The following is a 25,268-nucleotide window of genomic DNA, read 5'->3' on the forward strand; positions in this document are numbered from 1 at the left end:
CATTGAAAAACTGTTATTACGGAGATTGTTTCAACTGCTCGGGGGGTTGCTTTATCAATTCAATCCTACTCAAAATGAAAGATTGAAGCGCGGTTTGTTTTGTTCTCTATTTTTTGTATTTTTGTTAGAAATGAGCTCTTATAATAACACCAAAAGAAGGCAATGAATCGGTGCCATCTCGCTTTTTTTCTATGATGAATTTGGGAGTCGTCCTATTTTGGAACAATTTGACCTTGTTTGTTTTTATGGGCACTTCTCATTCATGTTTCATCCGTAAAAAAAACTTGAATCTTGAAGCAACATAAAATGTTTGGCAACACTAGCCCGAACGACGATCGGAGCGAAACGTAAATAAACAACAAACATTTTGGAAGGAAAGAAGATCAATAAGAAGCCAGTTGTCCGGTCTCGTCTCAGATTCGTATCATATTCGTAGTTCCGTGTCAAAAATTGAGCGCAATCCACCAAAGCAAACTATAGTAACAGCATCTCAAACTTGGCCATTTTGTATGAAAATCGTTTGTCCGATCAATTATGCACCACAGTGTAATTGAGATGCAATAGCAAAACAAACTAAATTTTAATCAGTTTTTAAAAGCAGGTGACAGCGGTTAACATAGATTGCCATATCAAATAAGGGCGCGATGACTTCGAGAAATAGGTATTAGATGAAAGCTTGTTTTGTATTAGTTTCAAACGTAAACAGGATCGGTTCCGGTTCTCCTACATGGTTGAAAAGTTGGCAGCTATACATATTTAGGTATATGAAATGTAAAACAAATGAAGTATTCAGTAGCTTACACGCGCCTCCCATTCCACCAATATGTAATGTATACCAACACAAAAGAGTAGGGTTCATCGAATGCTTGATTCCGTTCCGGTTCTGTTCCAAGGTTGTTTACAATATTTAATAGATTAGTGATCATCTTTCAATCCTCGATCGCGTTCAGAAGCTGTCTTTTGTCGAATTCAAAGTATAGACAAAACAGTTTGTGCGTAGCACGTGTCGGTACCGTGCGCTTGTTCAGTGGTTATTTAGAAGAACCAAAACAAAATATACAATAATAGCGGCGCGTCGTAGCGTGGACCTTGACCGTTGCAGTTGCCAGTTGGAAGGAAATTATTGCTTCCTGTGTCTGTTTCGTCAAAATCTTTCGTGGAGACGAACGTCGTCCACCCTCCGCCTACTAGGATGGGTCCTCTATGCAATAAAATTTTATCAGCTAGACTAAGTCGAATGTTTGGCGTGATGATTGTTTGATGTATATAATCATATTCCAATAAACGGTTTCTGTTTATCAAAAGTGCCTGCTATGATTGCTTTGTATTTGGCGCGATAACCACTCTCGGCTGAGCGATACTCTCATCTGGGCAGTTTGGGTCGCGTTGGCCGTACAGGTAGATCGTCGTTAGTCGCGCCTTCAGGGCAGAATCAATCAGCATCTGCAGGAGGTGACATCGAGTTGTAATCCCATGGCGAACTTTCGGTAGAGAATCTTGGAAGTGTACCCTAACACACGGTATCAGTGCATCCTTATCGCCATCTCACTAGGGTAATTTATTGAAGTCAGAAAGCGAACGCGAGACAGCACACGCTTTCTTTTACTAGGCGTTCAAGAGTCTTGAAAAGATTTGTATCAACGGTAAACATTTGTCTTTATTCAAAAGATTAAAACTACAACAGAAAAAAGGACAGTGCTGGAAAACATTGTCTCATGTGCAAAACCTAACGGGTATCAGTCCGACGACCATGGGAGTTCACGAGCTCGATCAGTGTTAAACGCGATGGCAACGGAATTTGTTCATCTCAAGCTCGCGGCATACTAGATGTAACAGTTTCCATGTAATTTTACTGAATGTGTGTAAGTGGAATTAAACGTGATTCTGAGTGAAACTGTGTAGAAAAACCCAATAACAAACATGGCAAAAAATCAACGAAATACCAAAAATGGCACGCAGGTCGATCATGTCGCGTACTATCACACCTACAAGTACAACTCGCTGCAGAGGCTCAACAGTAAGTATCTCATGATCATCAAAGCGCCATCAAAAAAGAAATATCCCGACAGATAACTGGACACCGGTGATGTTGAACACGCTTAGGTACATGTTGCCGATGGGTGATACCGCCTGATAGATAACTTTCGCCACCGTGTTTTATTATTGGAGATTGTTTGTCACCCTCTGTACAACAGTGCGGTGAACGACAGGCAACATTTGCCGTTTTAAACCCGATTGAGTGTCAATCACACTCCTACTCAGTGGTGGCTATTGTTTCGGATGTTTTCGTCAAACTTTGCTTATCAGCACGTGAATCTTATCAAAGACCTATTATATCTTCGGTGACCAATAGAATGCTGCATGTACATTAGACTGATATATTTTTTTTAGATTTTATGGCTCTACATTCCCACTGGAATTTGGCCTGTTTCTCTTCAACAGTATTCTTTGCGTACATCCGCAGTTATTAATTGAAGTGTTTTCTTGGCCTGCCATTGTTTGAATTGTCATTGTTTTTGACTCACATTGATACCTATTAGAAACCACGAAAATTTCTCAACCTGTGCGAGAATTAAAATTTAATTAATTTAATTCCCGTCTCCGGATTGGCGATCCAAAATCTTATCCACTATGACTATGCTAACTGGATATGTAGCTATTTATTATGCATTGAAGATTGTGCTTCCCTTTGAATAATTTGGTAATCAACTTTACATAATAAAAAGAGGAAACTGACCTTTGACTATGCGATCAAAGCTGTTTCGGCAATACCACGTGAAGATTAGATTACTCGCTTCGAGCGTGTTCACAGTTGATCAGTAGATGTAAACTCATTTGTCGTCTGTAAAACGCATTTAGGGTATTGTACCATTTGGGCAGGTGTACCTATTTTGGGCACTTGCCGCTATAACTAAGTCAATTTCAAACTTTGTAGAAATATGACACGCAAAATGGAGTTTCAAACTTTCTCGTTTTCGGTGCGTTCTTGGTCGATTTTTCGTACGAATACTTCGGAGCCCTGCACGAATGAAATACTGAAAGAATGGTGTAGATCCGTTGACCCGTTCCCGAGCCTATTCGTGACATACAAACACCACTTCATTTTTATTTATATAGATAGATAGATCATGCAAATCAGCGAAGTTGCCGAGAGGTAAGGAATATGCTTCAGCCGAGACATTTACCCAACCCAAGTAAATATTTTATTTTTGTGTCAATATGATGGTTTTAGAGATTGCTAGTCTCAGTAAATTCGCAATGGTAAAAGGATGTTAATGTGTACATTATTTTTGCGATTGGGACACATTCCAGCTTAACGGGACACCGCGAGGAGCTAACTTCCGTGAACAAATGACGTCTGCAATCAAATATAATGTTCATGACCATATGGTTTAACAGGTTTTATAACAAGCTTTTTAGATGTACTTCCTGATGCAATACTTGTTCTACGGGGTTTTGGTTCCAATTTACATTATATAACATGTTACATTTCGTATCGCAGAAATCTTCTTTTTAAAATTTTCAAACTGAAATATCAGCTCTGTTATGAGGTTTTGAATAATATAGTCTTCTAGACATTTCTTCTTTGGATTGATGTGAACAAGATTGCCGAAGTGAGTTTTACTGCGAAATGTATAGTTTATTTAAGAAATATTCTTGATTTAGTTTTGGGAGCGCAGCGTTACGCTCGCGAGAAAACAGTGCACTGCAGTGTTTTGCAAATGGTGTCCCGTTACGGCTAAAGACATCTAGTTGTAGATCAAATGCTTTGCTAGATAGAATGTTGGTGTCTTCGGCAATGTTTTTCAGACAGATGATAGCTGTCCGGCAGGACACAAATAGGCCTTCGAACCCGCTCCGGCGGGCCTTCGGAATGGGCAATGGGGAAACTGTTTCGAGGTTTATTTAACCTTCACGTATCCGATCCCCGACAACTCATTTTCAAAATGCTAACACTTCGTCAATTTTTATCCGATTTTTTTGAAGTCGCCCTTAATTAATCGTAAATTGGTGCTAGTTTATTATGCTCAAGTGGCAATGCAATATCCGGAACCATTTCGGAGATATTCCGGATTGTGCTGGGGTCAGGGGGTTGTCAAAATGGCTAAAAGTGATTATTTCATGTGTTGTGTTTGAACCATCGATTTTCAGCGAATTTTTTGTTGCGAACAGTGAAACACAACTGCGATAATAGATTTGAATAAGTTGACCCATCCGGATCCCCGTGACAGGTTCCGCGGGGCCTCATTGGGGACACTTCTGGTTTTGAACCTAAACATGCCGTGTGACATATCAATCTTCATTATTTCGAATGACTGAGTCAGAAACGATAGACTGAAGTATGTATCAACTAATATGGCCACCCCGGAACATACAGTGATAGACATTCGTTTAGCCGAGAACAAAAAAAGTGTCAGGAAACTCATACAAAAGATTTTATGATAAAACTTTTTTATCGTAGTAATAGTATATCTAGTACAGTTTTATAAAAATGTGATACATTAAACTTACATATACACTGAAACAAAACCGAGGGTAAAAACCCTTCAAATTTCATTTTTTGCCTAGACATTCGTTTAGCCGAGGTAAATGAAAAATTGGTTTTCAATGGGGCACGTTCGGTGTAGTACTAGATTTGTAGTAATGAGCTGAATTTTAGTATGGTGAGAAGGTCAATTCTCTGTTTCTGCAATGAAATGGTGCAAAAAGCGTGGGTATTATGATTCCTTGCCTAATTTTATGCTGTTTGAGCAAAACTTTGGATAACTATGTTGTTTATGTTGCAAGAAATGGAGAAAACAGCAACACTGTTGTCCAAAGTTTTGCTCAAACAGCATCAAATTAGGCAAGAATTCATAATACCCACGCTTTTTGCAGCATTTTATTGCAGAAACAGAGAATTGACCTTCTCACCATACTAAAATTCAGCTCATTACTACAAATCTAGTACTTCACCGATCTGTCCTATAGATTTTTTGCAATTTCGTGAGTATATTTCGAGAATATACTCCAAGGTATTTAGTTTATGACGTGTTAGCAAGATATTTGTCCTTGAAAGTTTATTTATTTGTGAAATTCAGAGAACTATTATAAAAAAAATGTCCCGATAAGGAGAAGCGACGATAAACAAATTTATTAAGAGGTGAACCAGCGTCTGGCTGAAAAAAAAAAACAAATTTATTTAAGAAAACTGATTTCTGTAAACACTCAAACGTAAGCTAGATTAGCAGTTTTGAAAATATGGCACAGAATTATTGTCAGAAACGTTCAAATTATTGCATAAAATGTCATGAAAAAAATAAGTTTATTGGTTTTTGGTTAGTTAAACTTTAAAATGGGATTGATAAAAGCTAAAATAAATAGTTCTGCATTGAAATAAATACGTGCCCTAATGCCTGTGGAGTATACCTGTTTGATACTACCATTACTAAATGAGTTAGAAGACTGCAAAGTGAAAGAACTGCAAGAAGTGTCAGATTTTGTGTACCCTGTTTATACAAAAGCAGATGCTCATACAAAAATGCAAGATTTGGTTAAATAATTGGCTTATTTCATTCAATATGAAGAAATGTATTATAAATGAGTCTTAGTTGTGAACCACATTCATTTTTAACATGATTTATTTGAAAAAAATGTCTAAATTATGAAACAAGTAGTTCATGCTAGAAATTTGAATACTTTCGGTGCCATTTCTCGAAATATGAGCCGTCCAATGTATATTATTTCAGCCAGAATACAGTCTAGAAGATATTGGGAGCTATAAGAAGACGTAATAGTAGTAAACGCTGTGATTTATGCAAGTGAAACCATCATATTTCATCAAAACAATACTTAAATACGTGATTTTCTGTTCAAAAAGTTGTTTTTCGCAAAATTTCAACCTGCTTTGGTCATGAAACTATCATTAGATTCTTTTGAAACACTTCGGATAAAAATAACTACATCAAATCTCAATTTGGAAACATTTACAATATTATGACATATTTATATGAGATGCATGCAAAATTAATATGGCAACACTTCCAAAAACGACCTAATTCAAGATTTACAACTCGATCTATAATGCAGGTCACCATACAAAATGACGTTGTTGGATATTTTACGAAATTTGTTAGTTTTTCATTATGGAATTCTAAAAAATGTTCAATTCGGCTAAACGAATGTCTAGGCAAAAAATGACATTTGAAGGGTTTTTACCCTCATTTTTGTTTCAGTGTATATGTAAGTGTGATGTATCACATTTTTATAAAACAGTACTAGATATACTATCACTACGATAAAAAAGTTTTATTATAAAATCTTTTGTATGAGTTTCCTGGCACTTTTTTGAAATTTTTTTAGCCTCGGCTGAACGAATGTCTATCACTGTATAGCACAGGTTCCACGGGGATGTCATCGGGAACGTTTCTGATTTGCAACCAAAACATGCCGAGTGACGTATCAATCTACATGATTTCGAAAGGATGGAATAGAAAAAAAATGACGTAAGTATGTATCAACTGATATGGCCGCTCCATAACACCTGGAGCAAGTTCCGCGGGAGCCTCTAAAACACAACACACGAAATAATCACTTTAGCCATTCTTCCAACACAGTCTTTTCATTTTATTCGCCTTGGGAATAAAGGAGTCAATTTCATTTGAAATAAATTTACATTTTTAAGAGGATTTTTCTTCTATACTATGTTAGTTTTGAACTCGCCGTTTGGTCGAGATTAGAGAGAACAATGTTTTTTTTGGAAGGTATGGGATTATGGGGGCTTTCCGTTGATATTCTAACCACAACCAGTAACGATACAAACAAACGGAGAAGAAGAAAAGGTTGACAATCAAAACGGCAAGAGGGAGGTCGCTAGACTTTCAATCAATGGTTACTAATTTGTGTAGTCACAAAAAGTAATGCTACGCCATTTTTGTGATGCCTTTTACATTTTTTTTTTCAATAAGAACATAAGCTTCAAAATATGATTGTCGTCGTAATAGTAAATTATACGATGATTAATGGGATAAAGAATGCCAACTATCACTTCGGGATCTTCAAGTTTTGAACGATGTGTGATTCCATAAACCTTTTTATACATCATTGTGGTAATTCATGGGACATGTTAAAAAGGATAAAGCATTTAAAGAGTATGCTGTCACCATAAAACTTAATAAAATATCACTTTTATACTGATCCACCAGAATACCTGCCCTTTGTTTACGTAGTTTTCGTAGAGCTGAGAAGCGGGCTTTGTTCCAGTAGGGGCGTTACACCAAGAAGTATAATGGAAATATATACACCCTATAATATCATTTCATCATAGTTACAGATTTTTGATTAAATATTTGATCAAACCAAACTTATTTATTCACTAAAGAATGTCTTTAAAATTTCCGTAACGGGACACCATTTCTACGTACCCATTGTAACGCCTAAGATAACGCATCGATCAAGGGTACCTATATGTTGGAAGAAAGGTCTCCACGAGTACTAAGAGAATCCTGATAATCATTTTTCTAAAGTTCGTAATAAATTCGTTATTACAACAACAACATGTGGAGCGGACCTGGTGTGATGGTTAGAACACTTGACTATCACGCCGAGGACCTGGGATCGAATCCCACTCCCGACAAACTCGCAAAATGTGAGTTCTTTCTTCGGAAGGGAAGTAAAGCGTGGGTCCCGAGATGAACTAGCCAAGGGCTAAAAATCTCGTTAATACAGAAAAAAAAAAGTTATTACAACAAATGTGCTATTTTCGTAACGGGACACCATCAAATTGCGGCTATTGCAAAAAGTGCTTAAAACATATCAAAACCCATTTTTATGAAAAGTTTTTTTTCGGTGTATAAAATATACATTATTATACTACATTAACAAAAAATAGGTGCAATGTTTGCGAACTTTAACATGCAAGCAGGCATATTTGACAATTATCAATGAAAAATTTCATTTTTCTTACATAAAATGCTATTACTTTACCTAGCTATTTAAATACGTTACCAGTCAAATTTTAAGTAAAACAATTGGTTTTCCTAATATTGAATCTACCCTTTTTCATATGCTGGAAAGTTTGGGGCAAAACAATCACTTTGAAATTTGACACCCTTGGCGTAGAAGTGCGTGGAATGTGTCTTAGACTAATATACACTGTACGTTGTGCAGCTTTGACAAATGTTTTGCTACTTTATAGGCTTTACTATTACTTTAGAGCTTTTAGTAGAACTTGTTACTTCAGACTCTAGTTTAATTTAAAAACACTTCACTAATACTTCACTTTTGCAAAAGAAAATAAAAAATGAATAACTCTTTTAAAGAAAAACTAGAAAGGACGAGCAAGTTCCTTTTAATTCTACTACTGTGCTTATCTTCGGACAGATAGGCCTATTTCGTCTGTGACTTACAGACTTCTTCAGTGTCGAGCACTTGACACTGAAGAAGTCTGTAAGTCACAGACGAAATAGGCCTATCTGTCCGAAGATAAGCACAGTAGTAGAATTAAAAGGAATTTGCTCGTCCTTTCTAGTTTTTCTTTAAAAGAGTTATTCATTTTTTATTTTCTTTTGCAAAAGTGAAGTATTAGTGAAGTGTTTTTAAATCAAACTAGAGTCTGAAGTACTTTATAGGTATTAACCATTCAGGGCTGGAGGGGTCATGTATTGACCACAAAGAAAAATGGCTGTATAAAATCACTCACTCGATATAACTAAATTCTGTCTTAGGCAAAGATAATGCAAATCTACTTCTCTATTGGAGAAGTACATGGGTATTTGAGTTTGAGACATCGTTGACATTCTAGCTCATCCTAAACACCAAGAAGTTTGGAAAAACAAAATAAATGGATACACAAGTAACGCTAAGTGCTGATTTCGGATATGGGGTCGTACACAAATTACCTCACGCTTTTAGGGGGGAGGGGGGGGGTTTGCAGAACGTGACGACCCTTACAAAAAATATTGAAGTCCCATACAAAAAGTGTGACAAGGGGGGAGGGGGGGGGGTGGAAAAATTTTGATTTTAGCGTGACGTAATTTGTGTATCGTATGGTGTTCATTTATACGTAATTTGAATAGCCTTCTTTATGAATATGGACCAGTTTTCCATATGGTGGGATGTTCTAGGTGTTCCAAACAGTCCTGAAGCTCAGTCCTGTAAATCTACATGGGTATTTTCGTTTATTTTCACAACAAATTATAACATTGAATAATCTAGTGTAGTCCGTGAATCTCTTAAAAACCCATATAATCCAGGCAGAGATGCGAGATATACAGATTTTCCTGTATTATACAGATTTTTGACCTTCTATACTCTATACGGACAAGATACAGAGTACAGAAAAAATACAGATTTTTAAAATGTGATACAGTTTTCTCCAGAAAGCATAAATGTTCGAAAACTGAAGTTATTTTGAATAAATCAATTCTTTACAGCTATCCATCTCTGTGCTGTAAAATTATTTGGGTTGCTTTTATTGCACTTTAATTCAACGCCGGAAGATTTGCCGGAAGATGTACAAATCGAGTAAGAGTCCCAGCCAATGCAACAGCTGCTTTTATACAGTATGTTTTGTAATGTTGCCAAAACACAAAACAGCAGCGCTTCGTAGCTGTTTAGAGAACCTGCTGGCGCAACCACACAGCTTGTTCAATGTAAACATTATTGCTTTTGACGTTTCACAAGCTTATGCAGCAAGATGAAGTTGGGTAAGGTTTCTTGTGGCACAATTATGAAGGCTTGTCTGGAGTAAAACAAAACAGGCTATTTTCTATGCTATTTATATATAGCAGTGTGGCAGCGAGGACATCATCAGGACCAGTGGATACGGAGATCGGCAGTTTGATTCCAAGTAGCGGCAAATACTTTAATTATTCAATTTTAAAAGCGATAATTCCAGTTCCACATGTATTGCATCACGCGGTATACATAACCTAATTATATTTAATCGATTAATTTGGGGATGCCGTATAATTATTATTTAACAACTACGAAAAGGCTGAAAAAGCGCCTTCTCAAAATGTTATTCAATTAATGGTTACATAGGAGCTGAGATAAGAGCTATGACTTCGTGGCATAGAAGCTGCTTCGCACAGCATATACATGTGGATTAAGTTCGCCAGATTCATTGGTATAGGGCTTGCATAGAAGCTTCCGCCCATATGTACAACACAGTAACTCAGCCTCAAGCCGTATTGAGGACGCTTTGTTGACGTTTACATTCACAATAAATGTTAGTTGGGTTTAGAGCAATCATTACTTTACATGAACACTAAGGTTGATTTAAAGTGGAAATGGCAATTATGCGACTGAACTAAGATTATACCAGTATAATCTTAATTTGATTCTATAATTGCCCACTTCCACTTTAAATCAACCTTAAGTTTGCATGTAAAGTAATGATTGCTCTAAATACACCGTATTGTATCTGCATGCAATTAGGCTTCAGCACCGTGGTTACTTGGGTATATTCCATGTATGCGTGGAGGTAACATTGATCCCACTAAACATCTCTTCTTGCACCGGGTGTGCGAGAACACATTTTACTTTCACTCTTTTTTGATTGCTCAAAAGTGCATGGAAAGTGAAAGAGTGTAAATCAAAAGAGAAATTCTGATTAAGCAAATCGAGAATGATGTGTGTAAAAAATACACCCATCTTTGAATTCTCCTCTGAGATACCAACCCAACCCTGCATGTGCACCATATTTAGAAGGGTTGCTGTTCATCACGCTATGTGATACATTTCTATTTATGTGATATTGATTTTCGTCGTGTTAGATTATTGTACATTATTGTTATATGGACAATATGTGATGCGCATAATTTATTGACGTTATATTTAGAATTGCTGTAAATATTATGCTTTTGGTCGAAATACGAAGTGACCGAACGTGCGAAAATTGATTTTTAACCTACTTAGAAATGTCGCAACTCAATTTGGATTAGTGCAAATTGTTGCTCTTAATTAGCATAATGATGCGCAACAGAAAAAATAGATTCAAATTTACTTCGCAGCTGCAACTTCGCATGTGCTTCTAGCGATGACTTCGATTTGGTGGTGCGACGATAATATTAGGGAATATCAGGGAGTACATGTTTAAATTTTTTTTTTATTCGGGATACTATACCGCTGAAGCTAACTTCGCTCATGCAGTGTTTTTGATTCTCCTCTGTTCTTCCCTTCTTTCCATTCGTATGAAGCGCGCATATCCAAATATGCGCGCTCGTCCTCATGATATTAAATATATTATTTGTACGTGACAAACAGACGAGCAGAGATAGGGGAGTGTTTGAATGGAATGCAACCAAAAAGTACGCAGAGGCAGAGCGTCTTCGTTGTGCATTTCGATCGACACTTTTAAAACTGGGACCTTCCGAATAAACTCTTGTCTTGAGAGGTTTTGTTCGATAAAATCCCCCATTCGATTCTTTGTTGCTTAGAGCATCTGTGAAGATTGGTGGTGTTTGTGAATAAGAGAATAGGATATACATCGCAATGATGAGCGGTCATAAACATCGGATGCTCGACCAGATCGACGAGAAGACCAGTCGCAATAATCATTACTCAGTGGTATTCTCGAAGTGAGGACAGACAAGCGGATTTGTGCACATAGTGCTGCTAGGCAGGAGGGTAAAAAAAAAATACGTACTACATCTCTCGTGTCAACGTATGAAAATATGATAAGGGAGCCATCGAGTGGTCTTTCATTGCTACTGATATCACTGAATCTAGTAGGAATTACTCACTCGTCGTCTAAGTCCCGTGCAAAGGTAAGGCCAAAGTTTAATGGTAATAAATATCGATCAGCTGAAAATATCGTGGTGGGCGATATAAGTCTAAAAAAGTCTGTCAATTCTTTCTTGTGACATGGTGTAGCAACATGCACATTGTTTGTTGATTGCAACTTTGTTTGCATAGCAGTATAGAAGTGTTTGTTGCGCAATATGCATGTATAGAGTAGTCGTGTTTATGAACATGGATGGTTTACGAAGGAAATCAAGCCGTTCAACCCCTGGCTTTGATATGTTCTAAAAATAAGTGTAATCCGAACAAACAATACTAGGAATATTATTTTAATTCAGACCATGTGAACCGGTCATTCCGGTTGGTCGAATGTGGTGATGTTCTACCGAGATTGTTCCTAAGCACTCACCGGTGCCCAGTGTACGTCGCTATCCGGCTTATGTAAATTTTAGTATAGTCGTTCACCTGACTTGAATCGCATATCAATTACTCATGCCTTTTAAATTATTCCAGAAACTAAAAACATGCACGGTGTCAAGCGCGTCATAGCATTCTGCATACTAACAGCTGTCCTGCCAGCCTCACTCATCATACTTCCGTTATACCTGCGACATACTGTATTCGCGGACGTGGTATACCCTATAGCGGAGTCCGACATCATCGAGATCCGCGATGGTATATCGACGGTATTCTGCCAACGTCATACCCTGCAGATGAACACCAGCTTCAATGCATTCCAGCTCAACCAGAAGCCGGAAATCTCTCAGAACCGGAAGCACATTCGGCTGAAGAAGTCCATGTCGCTGCCGGACGATACTCTGGAGTACTGGGGGTTTTACCTTCTGAAGGGAGCAACCGTAGCGTTGAAGGTGTGCTCGCGTTACGACGGTTCCCGGATACTGGTCGTCAAGGGAGAAAGAAATCTTAGGACCTGTGGTCTGCTGGACCACAACAAGAACAAAGTGGGGGCACATTACAATACCGAGCACATCCAGGTGAAGGTGACATTCGAATCTGCGGCCGAAATTGTTGAATCGTCTGGAATTACGAGCAACAAATCGGGCCGATATGTGTCCCCAGATGAAGGGAACCACGGTAAGTTTTTTTTATATAAAATATATATAAATATGTTTAGGATGTAGAAGGATTCCTCGTTCCTCGCTCTATACAATCATTATAGTTAGGTTAGAAATATTTGCACATTGTCCTTGCCACTAGGTTGGGCAATGATATAGCCTATAGAGTGACTTTAACTAAAAGTGGCGTCAATGTCAAAATTGGAACAGCAATCATCTGTCAAACGAGCAAAAGACCCGTCCAAATCGAAACATGATGCCACTCGTCCTTCCAGTCACTCTAGTAGAGCCAATTTCTTCTGATACTTGTATGCACTGTTTCTTCAAAGCCAAATTGTTCTCGAATACCTTTGGTATTTTGCGGACAGTTGATTTATTTTCATTCCACCCTAAATATGAGCGGGTGGGAGATCGACATCTATAGCCAAAGGAAAGATATGTACATTAGTGAAATAAATGAACCCGCGACTTTCTCTTCCGTAGAATCGTTATACATTACATGGCATCGTTGGTTAAAGTACCGGTCTAGCAATACAGAGTCGTGCGTTCGAATCCCATCATAACCCACTGCTACAAATTCCTGACACGTGTTCTAACTACCGTGTTTTGTTTGTAGTTTCGGTTTGGTGTCTTCCTGAACTTGTAGACGTAGAAGCCGACACGTTTCATCGACGTTTTGGCGACAAAGCAGGGGCAAACCTACGCAATCTTTGCCATAGGGCACTGCACTGTTTTGATTTTGTATGGGATTTTGACGTTTCGTGGCCTTGTTGTTTACAAAATTTCTGTAAGAGTGAAAGAGAAGGAGATAATTTTATGCACTGCCCTATATCACAAAATAGAAAGATTCGGGAGCGGGACATTTGGCATAAGGCCGTTTGGCATAAGATCACTTGGCATAAAGCCATTTGGCATAACGGTCATTTGGCATAATGGACATTTGGCATAATCAAAATGCACCCTTCTTTATTATGCCAAGTGTCCATTATGCCAAATGGCTTTATGCCAAGTGACCTTATGCCAAACGGCCTTATGCCAAATGACTTTATGCCAAATGACACAAACCCCCAGTATAGGTTCGATTGCTTCAATCCATAGATGCTCTTCCCTAATGCTAGGTATGCACTTTAAACGAAATCGGTCAAATAATTTCCGTTCTGTGCATTTTTTTTACCTTAAAGCGCAGTTTCGAGATCAAAAGGAATCGCTCAAGAAACTTCTTGAGCGATTTCTGGCAGAAACTTTCTACGGTGACGGCCATTTGAATTGTCATTTCTTCGCAACTGCGTACTGCGATGGAAGAAAAACGGTTTCTTGGGCGATTCAGGCAAGGAATTTCCCATGCATCAAGATAGGCCGAGAAATTCCTTCTGAACCAGGGAGGGTGCAGGCACGTCAAACTCGAACAAACTACGCCTACCTAACATGCATCGAGCGGGCCTTCCCAAATAACACAATGCGATTTCGCGGGCCATCCCCATCGACAAAACAAACCGATTTCCAAGCAAAATCCAACCAGGCTTCTGGTCGCGTTGCCAGTCACACTAACACACTCGCAAAAGATGAGCAGTAGGCCTACCTTGCCGCATGCGGGTCCCCTGTTCTGAACTGCAAACAGCGCTTAACCCTGAATTTTAAGAAACTTTACGTGGAGCCTCGTAGCCGTGCGGTTAGGATCACCAAGCTTATAATCGCACCATGCTATGGGGTGAGGGTTCGATTCCCGCTTCGGGCGTTGAAACTTTTCGTGAGAATAGTTTCTTCCCCGTTTCCACTGGTGCATGCTCCGTTTGTCCGTTGTCTAGTGTTAAGTTTAAAACAGTCTGTACAGCCGAAAGCTGAAGGCGTAGTCTGTGTCTTTTTACACAGCAAGCTCCATTATATTTGATGTTTCTACTCAGCTCCGTACTGGGGCAAAAAGAAATGCTCATTTCTTGAGCGATTCCTTGCCTAAATTTTCCACACATTGAGATAGACCAAAAAAATTCTTGCGATCTGCGTACTATCCATAAGTGACAAACTAGTCCTTTCCTGGCTTTAACTTCGAGTCCAGGCGACTGCCTCATGAACAGCTCCTCTTCGAGCTCCCCGTAAAGACACGTCGAAATGCTTCAGGATCATCTTCTTTTTGTCATAAAGTCCAGTGTCGTGCTCAACAAAATTCGCTCAAGGGAGTTCTTAGCCGATTCCTGCCTGCCAGAACATTTTTACAGTGACTGCCATTTGAATTGACATTTTTTCGTAACTGCGTACTGCGATCGAAGAAAAATACTTCTTGAGCGATTCAGGCAAGAAATTTCCCATGCATAAAGCTAGGCCGAAAAAATCCGGAACTGCAAACAGCCCTTAATCCTGCTCAAACTTCTGGCTGAAGCCCTGGGCCACCAGTCGCCACGTTCGATTGACTTCATGCGACTCCATTTCAGCTTTTATGGCATTTCTCCATTTGGCACGTTTCGCACCAATCAATGCATCTGTGACATTAGTCGGTTCTTTTAGAAAAAAAAACTCCTCGATCAACCTGCTCGCTCCACTCCTTAATGAGGTAGCATAGCATCAGACTGCCCACCTCGCCATGATGCTTGCTGTCACCGACGCTTGCTAGGGGAAAGACACCGAAGGGGAATGCCACTAATCTTTGTTCACACTCCACAATTTCTACAGTTTCTTTCGTGATATTTGGCATATTCTTTGATAACATAAAAAAATCAGAGTTGGGAGTATTGTACCTTTAAGTATTTTTTTTTTTTTTATTCTTTATTAAAGTGATTTTCCTCCGTAGGAGGGTTCATCACTAGTCAGATTAACCATCTTATCCTATATCAGAGGGGTAAGTTAACCAAAATTACCCCTTCCCGCTTTATCTTTTAGAGGTTACTACACAAGCAAAGACAACAAATTTGAACAAGACTAACAAAGCAACATTAATAACTATAGTGTGCGCCACGGTTTTCGAGTTCCTCCTCGAATTGACTACTCGATCTTGAACGATCAAATCTTATTGAAGAGTCCAGTAGTTTTGAGGAAATCAGATAAAGCTTTCACAGCAGCTGGATCGTCGCTAAGTGTATCCCGAATGCTTCCGGAGATGCCATGAAGTTGCCTGGAAGACTCATATTCTGGACAAGCGCAAAGTACATGCTCTGCCGTCGCGTGTACATTACATATTGGACACTGTATCCGGAAAGGGCGGCCTCCCATATTGTATGACAGCCTAGAGTGACCTGTCCGCAATCGGGAAATGTTTTGCTGATCCTTATGTGAGCGGGTATCCTTCCAGGCTTCGATCGATTCCTTCACTTTCCGCAAATGATGAATTTTCATGCTATTCCATTCGGTTTGCCATCGTCTTCGAAACGTGTAAACGAGCCAACGTTTGAGGTCGAGAAAAGGAACGTCGACAGAATATCGGGGGGAGGAATGACCGGTACCAGCAAGAGAATCGGCTGAGACGTTTCCAGGTATTCCACAATGGCCGGGAATCCAAGCGAAGCTTGTAGATCTCGGAGTATTTTTGATGATTGCTTGAATCCATGGGTGATCGGGGGTCTCAGACTGCAAAGCAGAAATAACGCTGGCAGAGTCGGATAGAATCAACACGGGACGATCGGCAGGGGTTGTTGCGGCTATAAGAATCGCGGCTGCCTCGGCGGAAAAAATAGAACACTGGGGTGGCATACTGTAACTGAACGAAACATCTCCGGATACTCCGATTCCGACTCCCCGGTTGGAGAGAGATCCGTCTGTGAATCGATGGACGTGGTTAGGATATTTGCTTCTAAGCAGCTCCAGGACAGATTTTCGTAATCGGTCAGAGTTATCGCCAGCTCGAAACTTGGAATGAATTTTGCGGTCAATATGAATGCTCTTCGAATGCCAGCACTTGTCTCCATGCCAGTGGATCTTGGCCACCGGGGGGAGATCCTCGCCGGCCACTATACGGAGGACTCTACACGCCTCTTCGAGGAGGTAGATCCTATCATCACCGGTTGTCTTCGCGATGAATGCCGCTGCTTTTGTGCACAGGGCTATAGAAATACGATGCCTAAAAGGGATGAGTCCAGCTTCAGCACAGGCAGCATCGGCTGGAGTAGATGGCAGGAGCCCGGAGATGGTGCGTATGTATCCATTGTAAATGGGACTGAGGGAGTTGACTAACCGGTCGAGGGCGAGACATGTAAGTTCCAGTCCGTATAGAAGGCGGCTATCTATAATGGCTTGGGCGACTCTGAATCGGATTGCCCGATTATTGGTTCGGTGTGGTTTCGAAATAGTCCGGATTAGGTTTAGCCGAGTTCTGCAGTTGTTCTTGACCGTTTCAAAATGCTGTCGAAATGTAAGCTTTCTGTCTAGAAGGACGCCGAGGATTCTGACAGTGTTCTTGAGTGGGATCTGTTGATTGCTTATTCTGATCGGGGGGCCTTGGATCCGGTGGCCAGAGGAGCAAACGTGACATCGGACACTTTTTGGTGCGGAGAGCTGGAATCCCATCGAGGATGCCCATTTTGCCACGGCGTTGACTGCAGCCTGTGCTTTAATTCTGGTTCGTACCAGAGTCCGACCGGGAATAACAAGTAGGACGTCATCAGCATAGACAAAGATGTAAATATTTGATGGTAGATTGTCGAAAACACTATTCATAGCCACGAGGAACAATGTAACCGCTAAAATCGATCCCTGGGGGACACCTGTTTCCTCTTGAAAGCGCCTGGAGAGAGTATTCCCGATGGCCACTCGGAAAGTTCTCTCCGTTAGGAAATTTTGCACGAAGCGAATAATATGTCCATTGAGCCCTGTTTCAATGAGACGCTGCAATACCAGTGGGGTCCACGTCCTGTTGAACGCCTTAGCTATGTCCAGCGAGATGATCTCGGTGTGCATTCCTTCATCTTGGGCTTCCTTGAGGGTTTGGCCCAAAGTGGCGAAATAGGTATTAGTACCAAAACCAGCACGGAAAGCATGTTGCCGGTTGTCCAAATGCTGCCCAATTTCCAAATGCTGCCGGAGTCTTCTGTTGACCATTCTCTCAAAAACCTTGGCCATGCAACAGGTAAGAGAAATCGGCCGGAAATTGGCCGGTTCCCGCCCAGTTGAGTTAGGCTTGGGTATCGGTATAACGATGCTCTCTTTCCATTCGTGCGGGTAGTAGTCTTCAGTCCAGATTTTATTGAAAAGTTCGAGCAGTTTGGACTTACCGGAGGCGGGTAGATATTTCAGGAGGGGATAACCTATTCCATCGGGGCCCGCCGATCTACCGTTGCTACAGCTTAGCGAATGAAGAAGCTCGCTAAACGAAAAGGCTTCATTAATTTGCAGATTTCTTACGTCCGTTGGAATAACGAGATTGCGAATGGACATTCTTGAGGGTTGGATGCGGCGTTTAAAGTCGGGTTCGTATTTATCAATCGACGCTAGGCTTTCGAAGTAACTGCCGAGAACGTCGGCCACTTTGTCCGGGTCGGTAATTGTGGAGTTCTGGTGGTTAAGCGTGAGGGGTGTTGATCTACGCTTACCGCATAGTGCATTGACTTTACTCCAAAGTTCGGATGATGACTGTGAAGAGCTTATGCTTTCCAGGAATTTTTCCCAGCTGTCTTTTTTCGCATCTCGTATAACTTGCCGACATTCGTTGCGTAACTTTCGGTAGGAGATTAGCGCTTGTTCCTTGTCAGGGTGGTTTGCAGGAAGTCTTTTGGCCGCACGGAGCGCTTTTCTTCTAGCCTTTACTGCTATTTTAGTTTCTTCCGTCCACCAGTGTAGAGCTTTGCGCCCCGCTCTGCCACTGGTGCGAGGTATAGAATCTTCCGCGGCTTTGTATATAAGGTTGGAGAAGGAGGCAATGTCAGTGGGCTCTTGGGATTGAAGGGCTGTCCGGATGGCATCCTCGTAGGCCACCCAGTCTGCGTGTTCGTAGACCCAGCGGGGTCGCCGCGTAGAGGCGGGCATATCGGCAAAAGTCGATATCTGTATTGGATGATGATCACTTCCATGAGGGTCGGGGTTTACGCACCAATCATATTTGTAGGCTACGGATGTGCTAGCGACTGAGATGTCTATTGCGGAGGAAGAGTGGCCTTTCTCGAAGGTTGTTGACCCATCGTTAAGGACGGTTAGATCATTTTCTTGGAAACAATTTAGCAGTGCGATTCCTTTGGGATCCGTTTTACGGTCGCCCCATGCAGGGTGGTGAGCGTTCATATCACCAATCCACATAACGGGTTCGGGCACATTTACAAGGATTTCCTGAACTTTGTTTTGAAGATCCGGGATTGATCCGCAGGGAAGGTAAGTGTTCACGATTGAGAGGTTGGTGTTTCCTTTCAAGCGAACTCCAACGACGGGAAGATCAGAAGTGATGTCCAAAGGTTCAAAAGGGATCCCCTGAAGTATTCCAATGGCCACGGAGTGACGGAAGTTGCTTCCTCTTTTCAGTATCCATTGATACTGTCCTCGAAGAGATCGATTGAGTTGCTGAATCGTGACTTTGTTCACTTCCTGCAGTCCTAAGCACCAAGGCAGGTTGGACTGTACGAGGACCTCGAGATCACCGAGATTGTTCATGAAACCGTTTATGTTCCATTGGAGTAAGAAATTAATTGGTTTCGGTAATGTCGGAATCGGGAAAAGAGGACTGCTACTAACGTGAAGGCTTGGTGTCACATTGGCGGGTACCGAAGAGGAGGATGATCGTTGTTCAGGATGGGTCTGGTCATTTATGTTGAAATACTCGCGACGCCTAGAGGGCGCCGGTGCAGGGTTCTTGGCTGTTTTAGTTGACTGTGACATTATGAAGCCTCGTGTAGTTAACAACGGCCGAATGAGGCAGAGCCAGACCAAAAGCAGATAACAGCGTGCCACCCACAAAAGGCGATGATGCCCCGATGGAACGAAGAACAGGGAAAGCTCGGGAGTTGGTCGTTAGGCTGAAAGGCTGGATGGTGGATGATCGAAGTAGCGGGTGGGACTTACCACCCAGGAATGCTCTCCCGGGGTGCTCCGGGGGCATCGAAGGCGGATGCACAAAGGCTTCTGTGGATTGCGGTGATACGGTAGGCTTCGTGTAGCTGACGATGATCAAAAGAGGCTGCGTCAGACTGGGGGCAGACGACGGCGTGACATCCACCGTAAGTAAGGATGTCCTGGCGGCAAGAAAAGCGAGAGATTCGCCCGGGTTTATTATCCTGAGGTGTCCGGGGGGCACGGAGGTCAAGCGAAGTACGGCTGTACTGGAAGCGGGCAGCGATTCGAATATTTCGACGGTTAGGTGAACGAAAGTCGACACTTGTTGGTTTGGCTTGGTTGCTGCAGTATACTCCTCGGATGACATTGTTTGTGGCTGGATATTTGTGAGTCCCACGAAGTCCCGCGGGGGATAGGGATAGACCCCTTTTTGCGTCCCGGTTCCATTCTGCATACTCTTCATCGGTCCCTCGTCGTCCTGAGGGGAATAGGCGTGGTTACCCTTGTCCGTCCCTCCTTCAGCTTTCCCCTGGGGCTGGAGGTAGTCCGGCAGTTCCGGTGTGGAAAAGACGTCCGCACTGACGGGGCCCCAGCAACCAGGGGCTATCGCTGGAATACGATTTTCGTCCGTTGAACGCTGGGGTCGATTCGGCTGTTCCGGTGGGATCCAGGCTTCCGGTCTGCCGGCGCCCCAACTGCTCAAGGCACAGTTCTTCGACGGTATTGTTTCTTCATCTGTTTCTTCACACAGGTGCCGGAGACGATCCAGAGGTTCCGGTTGGGGTATGGTTTCCGGTCCAATGGTGCTCCGGCTACTAGTAGAGAAAAGCAGACTATTGTGGGAGAGTGGATTGATCGATGGGTATACAGCCATGATGGTGCTTAACGGTGGTTGCTGTTTGACTGGGAAGTTCTTAGAAGTGCTTTTTGAGACTGCTCCGGGTAGAAGGCAGTTGACGCTGGAGTTTTAATGCATTGTTATTCGGTTGTGTTGTTTCGGGAGAGTTTACTTTGTTGAAGGGTCGCTTGGGGGTGCCCGACTGATTACCATGTGGGTTTTCCTTGATTCGTGTACTATTGCCGGTAACAGAGGGCCTTGGTGTTCCAATTGGTAGTTGCGGGTTTGGGCTATCTGGTGAACTGGACGTTTCACTGCTAGTGTCCAACAGGTCGGTGATTTGATCTACATTCGTTAGGGTTCTTGAGAGTGGGTCTTCAACATCAGTAGTGGCTTCATTTTCTTCAACAAGTGTAGTGAAACTGCTGTTGCTTGAAACGTTGACTTCAATTACCTCTTGCTGCTGAATGTTGACGTTTTCTTGAGTGGGGGCAGTAACGGAGGCAGGCGTGTTTACTTTGGTGGTGATATTGGCTGGGGCTGGATGGAAAACGGTCTTCTTAAGTTCCTGAACTTCTTTTTGAGTTTGTATGTGAGTCCTGAGCATTGTCTGAACGGCATTATGGAACATTTGTGCCTGTTGTTCAAGAATAGCCTTAATGGCAGATGGAACTTCGTTGGCGGGGGCATGATTGACACCAATGTCAATTACTGAGGTCCTACGTTCGTTAAGTGTGGCCTCAAGCTGTTCTATACGTTGGTCACGAAGCTTGATTATCTCGATCAGCTCATCGATTTTTCGGTTCATTTTTTCTATTTCGTTTTGATTTCCAGTTGCTACAGCACCGGCGTAGGTTCCAGGTCCACTATTTTGCTCAACGATCCTTCTAGCTGCTGGATACGAAATATTTCTGTCCACCTTGACGTGCTGAATTTTGTTCTCTTTTTGCCACAGAGGGCATTTTCGATCGGAAATAGCATGACTGTCTGACTGGCAGTTGTGACAGAACTTTCCTTCAGTGCATTAAGTATGTAATTCATAATTAGCTTATCTTTTCATCAACAGGAGGGGAAGATCTGACCGAAGAGGACATGACCGCTGCCGAGAGTGTGGATCCCTCTGGACGAACGCATTTTCCGTCGACGCCGACTAAACAGACAAAGCATGCATCGGAAACGCGAAACTCATTAGACTCAAGGCAACAGAAAGCAGACACCAATAGTACAAGAGATGATGGTTCCGGTCCGGCCACGGTCAGGCCTTCCGGCACTACACGTAAGCATACTCAAACATCAGAAGCACCAAACACCCTGCCGGCATCGTCCAAAGAGATTGTTAACAGTCACAAACATAACCCTAACTATAAGGATTCCAAGGTGGATGGTTCCGTAGCGAGTGAAGATCAACAGCGCCATCGACGAAGACGCCATCACGGTAAACACGGTCATCACGATAAGGTTGATAAACAAAAGGCTCATTTGCAAGAATCGCTGAGTGGGGTAGATATGGCGATGGATAACATTGGCACTAGGGCGCGGCGTGACATTGTTTACGATCGTAAAATTAACCATGGCGGCAACGCCATGAATTTCTCTAACAATAACTCTGACTCGGAGTCTAGCTTTGAGAACAGTTTACTCACATGTTACGATGGTGATATTCTTGTGGCGCAAAGTTTCCCGCCAAGTCACTTATGTAAGGACGTGCAATATCTGGAGAATGGTATCCATATGGTAACGAAGCACGAGGTCGCGTCCGATGGATATTACTACTACATTTTCTACAGTGACAACGATTACGTGCAAAACGATATCCATGCTGTGTTTGACATATACAAACCGACCTTTCAGTATTCCAACATTTCGGAGTCGAAGGGTTGCGTAAACAGTACAAATTGTTCATTTCCCATCAGTTTTTGGTCGGACGAACGGGTGATAGTGGAGGTGCCCACGAGAGACGGTATAGAACACGAAGAGGATGACATAACCTTCCTGATATCGACGTGCCAGCCGCGTATGGCTGTCTACATCGTGTTCCCCATAACCGTTCTATTTCTTGTGTTGACGTGCGCTTTTCTGTAAGATTTATTTTTTTATTGTATTCATATTGAGTTACGTTTTAAATGTTTTTCTAGTTATGCAGAGCAATAAACCGTTTTCCACTTTAAAGAACTTATTCACATGGACAACCACCAGCTCTGCTTGAGTTTACAGTGGCACAGCAATCATTAATATGCAAATTAATTTCGTCTATAGACATCTTTGCATGGTACATTTGGTGCGGAGCTGAATGTCTATTGACCGCAAAGATCCGAGATGGATGAATTCCTTCAACACCTGAAAAAGTCATATCTTTATCTTTCGTAATTCGGCTACCAAGGTTTGTCGAGTCTCACATTAGTTTCGTCTACAAACCATCCAGCATACAGTTGATCGTTAACGCATTCATCACCAATCCAGTACAGTTGAGCCCGTAGTTGTTGTTTTACAGCTGCAGTCCATGACCATCACCCATCAGTCACAACAACGCCTTCCGACGCAGTGATCTCCAGTGTATCCCATTCGACAGGTCAGATATGTCCCTTCTTTTCAAGCTTAGTCCTCAGCTTGTCCAGAATACATGATTTACCTGGAGCAGGACATTTCTCAGTCATTTGGCATAAGGTCACTTGGCATAAAGACATTTGGCATAACGGTCATTTGGCATAACGGTCATTTGGCATCATGAGCATTTGGCATAATCGAAATACAGTAGACGTTTGATAACTGCAACATGTTTATGTTTCACTTAGCGAACGTAAATCCGATAACTGCAACGCCTGACTGTGTCAACAAACCATCAACTGACGTAAAATGAACGTGAACTTCATCCGATTGTTCATTTGGGCTAACATGGCGCACCATTCTGACATTTTCCGGTGCGATAACTGCAAATTTGTTGCACTTACCGGACTTGCAGTTATAAGGCATTGCAGTTAAACCGTTTGCACCGACCAAACGTCTACTGTACACCCGCATTCTGCCGAGTTATGCACCTATTCTGTTCCATGGTCTCTGTTCCGTTAACCTGACGGTTCTCTCAGCATCGTCGTTAATGGCTGGTTTGGCGGTGCTCAAGGAAACCCAAACTGAGTTCGCCTTCGTCCAGCCACTCTGCGTTGAGATTTGGTTAGTGATGGCTGTAGAGATGGTGGAGAGGTTTAAGCATAATTTTCCCGTCATATGCATTCACAGTACTCCGGTGGTCTCGGAGTGTAACGAAATAAGAGGAGGCATTCAATCGACGGTAAGAAATCATCCATCGGGCTGGACATTTGGGTCTCCTGATGATTTCTGTGCCCATTCTACGAGTGGGGTGACACAGCTCGACATTTGTCATATACCGCTGTAATAACAGATAAAGCAGAAAATGCGTTGTTCCACTAAGTTTTCGTTTTTTTATCATCAATGCTCAATCTGAATCAATTTATTGTTATGCAACTGAATTTTGCTATTAGTTTGAACATTTTTTTTGGTTAATTTAAAAATGAAATGCATAAGGCATATGCCATATGTTTTTCATCATTTAAATTTTATGTTTTATGGCACGTTTGTCGTAAACAAATTTTGAAAATATGCATTTTTATATTCAGTTCATTGTTGCTTTTCAATTTCCATACAATTTTAAAATCTCCGAACTCAGAAGACAATAGTATTTAAATCTTCTCCTAAGTTACTTCTGCAAAGTTTGAGTGTAAGGTTTGTATCATATAGAATAAGTTATCCCCTCTAGTTCAATTGTTGTCTGAACATAACTCTTTCGAACATATCGTTATCGTTTTATGACATCGGAGTCGTACTGTAGTATATAAGTAATATTTATAGAAGAATGTAAGCACTCAGGTGAAATCGATAATAATTCGGCAATGCTAGTCCTTATAATGCAGGTAATAAGTCAGTTGATCCTTAACAAAAAAAAATACGTCAAATACTAATACGATATTGTAACATTGAGAGGCTATTACGAAAAGGCATTACATATAAAGAAAAGCAGAAAGAAAATAATAACATTAACAATAAAGAACTTGAAGCAACAAGAGTTACCGATCAGAAAAATAACGCAAATGACTGTATTGAAAACAACAAAAGAAAAGAATGTGATAAAATAACTGTAACCGACTCAACTTAAAAACAAAGAAATAGTAGTTCATATATGTTGATCATATGACAGAACTGTATTGAATAAATATTGAAAACATTGAATACATCAACATTCTGTATATTATTGATTTGAAAGAAAAGTCATGTTTACACATCAAAACCAGTTGATCCTCCGATGTTTAAATACGTTCATTCTGATTTTACTCTCGCTACCGCTTATGTTGCCATAACCCGAATTGGCATCCCCTCGTTTATTTTTTGAACCGCAAGGCAATGGAACAATAGTTTATTAATTCAAAAAATAGTATATTTTTGAAACTATTTTTTAGGCTTACAGCCCTAGTAAAATACTTCGAGATAGTAAAATAAACAAGGGGATGCCAACTTTTTTCGTGAACGAAATACAGAAAATGTGGCTGCTCTGCCATAACCGCCATGCGATTTTCGGGCGGTTTCAATTTCGTCTTGAAAGTCTGACCAAAGACCGTAAACCATTAGACGCAGCAGTTCACAGTTAAACCACCGCGAAA

At 41.4% G+C, this 25,268-nt stretch overlaps 1 protein-coding gene across 5 annotated transcripts; it reads left to right on the top strand.

Annotated features, from left to right (window-relative positions):
- The first annotated feature begins 985 nt into the window (after positions 1–985).
- Positions 986–24,848, top strand: LOC109428235 (uncharacterized). Of its 5 annotated transcripts, XM_062851578.1 has the most exons (4): positions 986–1,553; positions 1,669–2,017; positions 12,238–12,819; positions 21,665–22,778. In XM_062851578.1, the coding sequence occupies exons 2-4, from the start codon at positions 1,921–1,923 to the stop codon at positions 22,678–22,680; spliced, it is 1,695 nt and encodes a 564-aa protein (XP_062707562.1). In that variant the 5' UTR covers positions 986–1,553; positions 1,669–1,920; the 3' UTR covers positions 22,681–22,778. The 5 variants fall into 5 exon arrangements, with proteins under 5 accessions (XP_062707562.1, XP_029728368.2, XP_062707563.1 ...); XM_029872508.2 differs by having other exon boundaries at positions 986–2,017; positions 21,665–24,848; XM_062851579.1 differs by lacking the exons at positions 986–1,553; positions 1,669–2,017 and adding an exon at positions 11,247–11,610.
- Positions 24,849–25,268: the final 420 nt, after the last annotated feature.

The sequence above is a fragment of the Aedes albopictus genome, chromosome 2 (assembly GCF_035046485.1).
Source record: "Aedes albopictus strain Foshan chromosome 2, AalbF5, whole genome shotgun sequence".
Taxonomy (NCBI): Eukaryota; Metazoa; Arthropoda; class Insecta; order Diptera; family Culicidae; genus Aedes; species Aedes albopictus.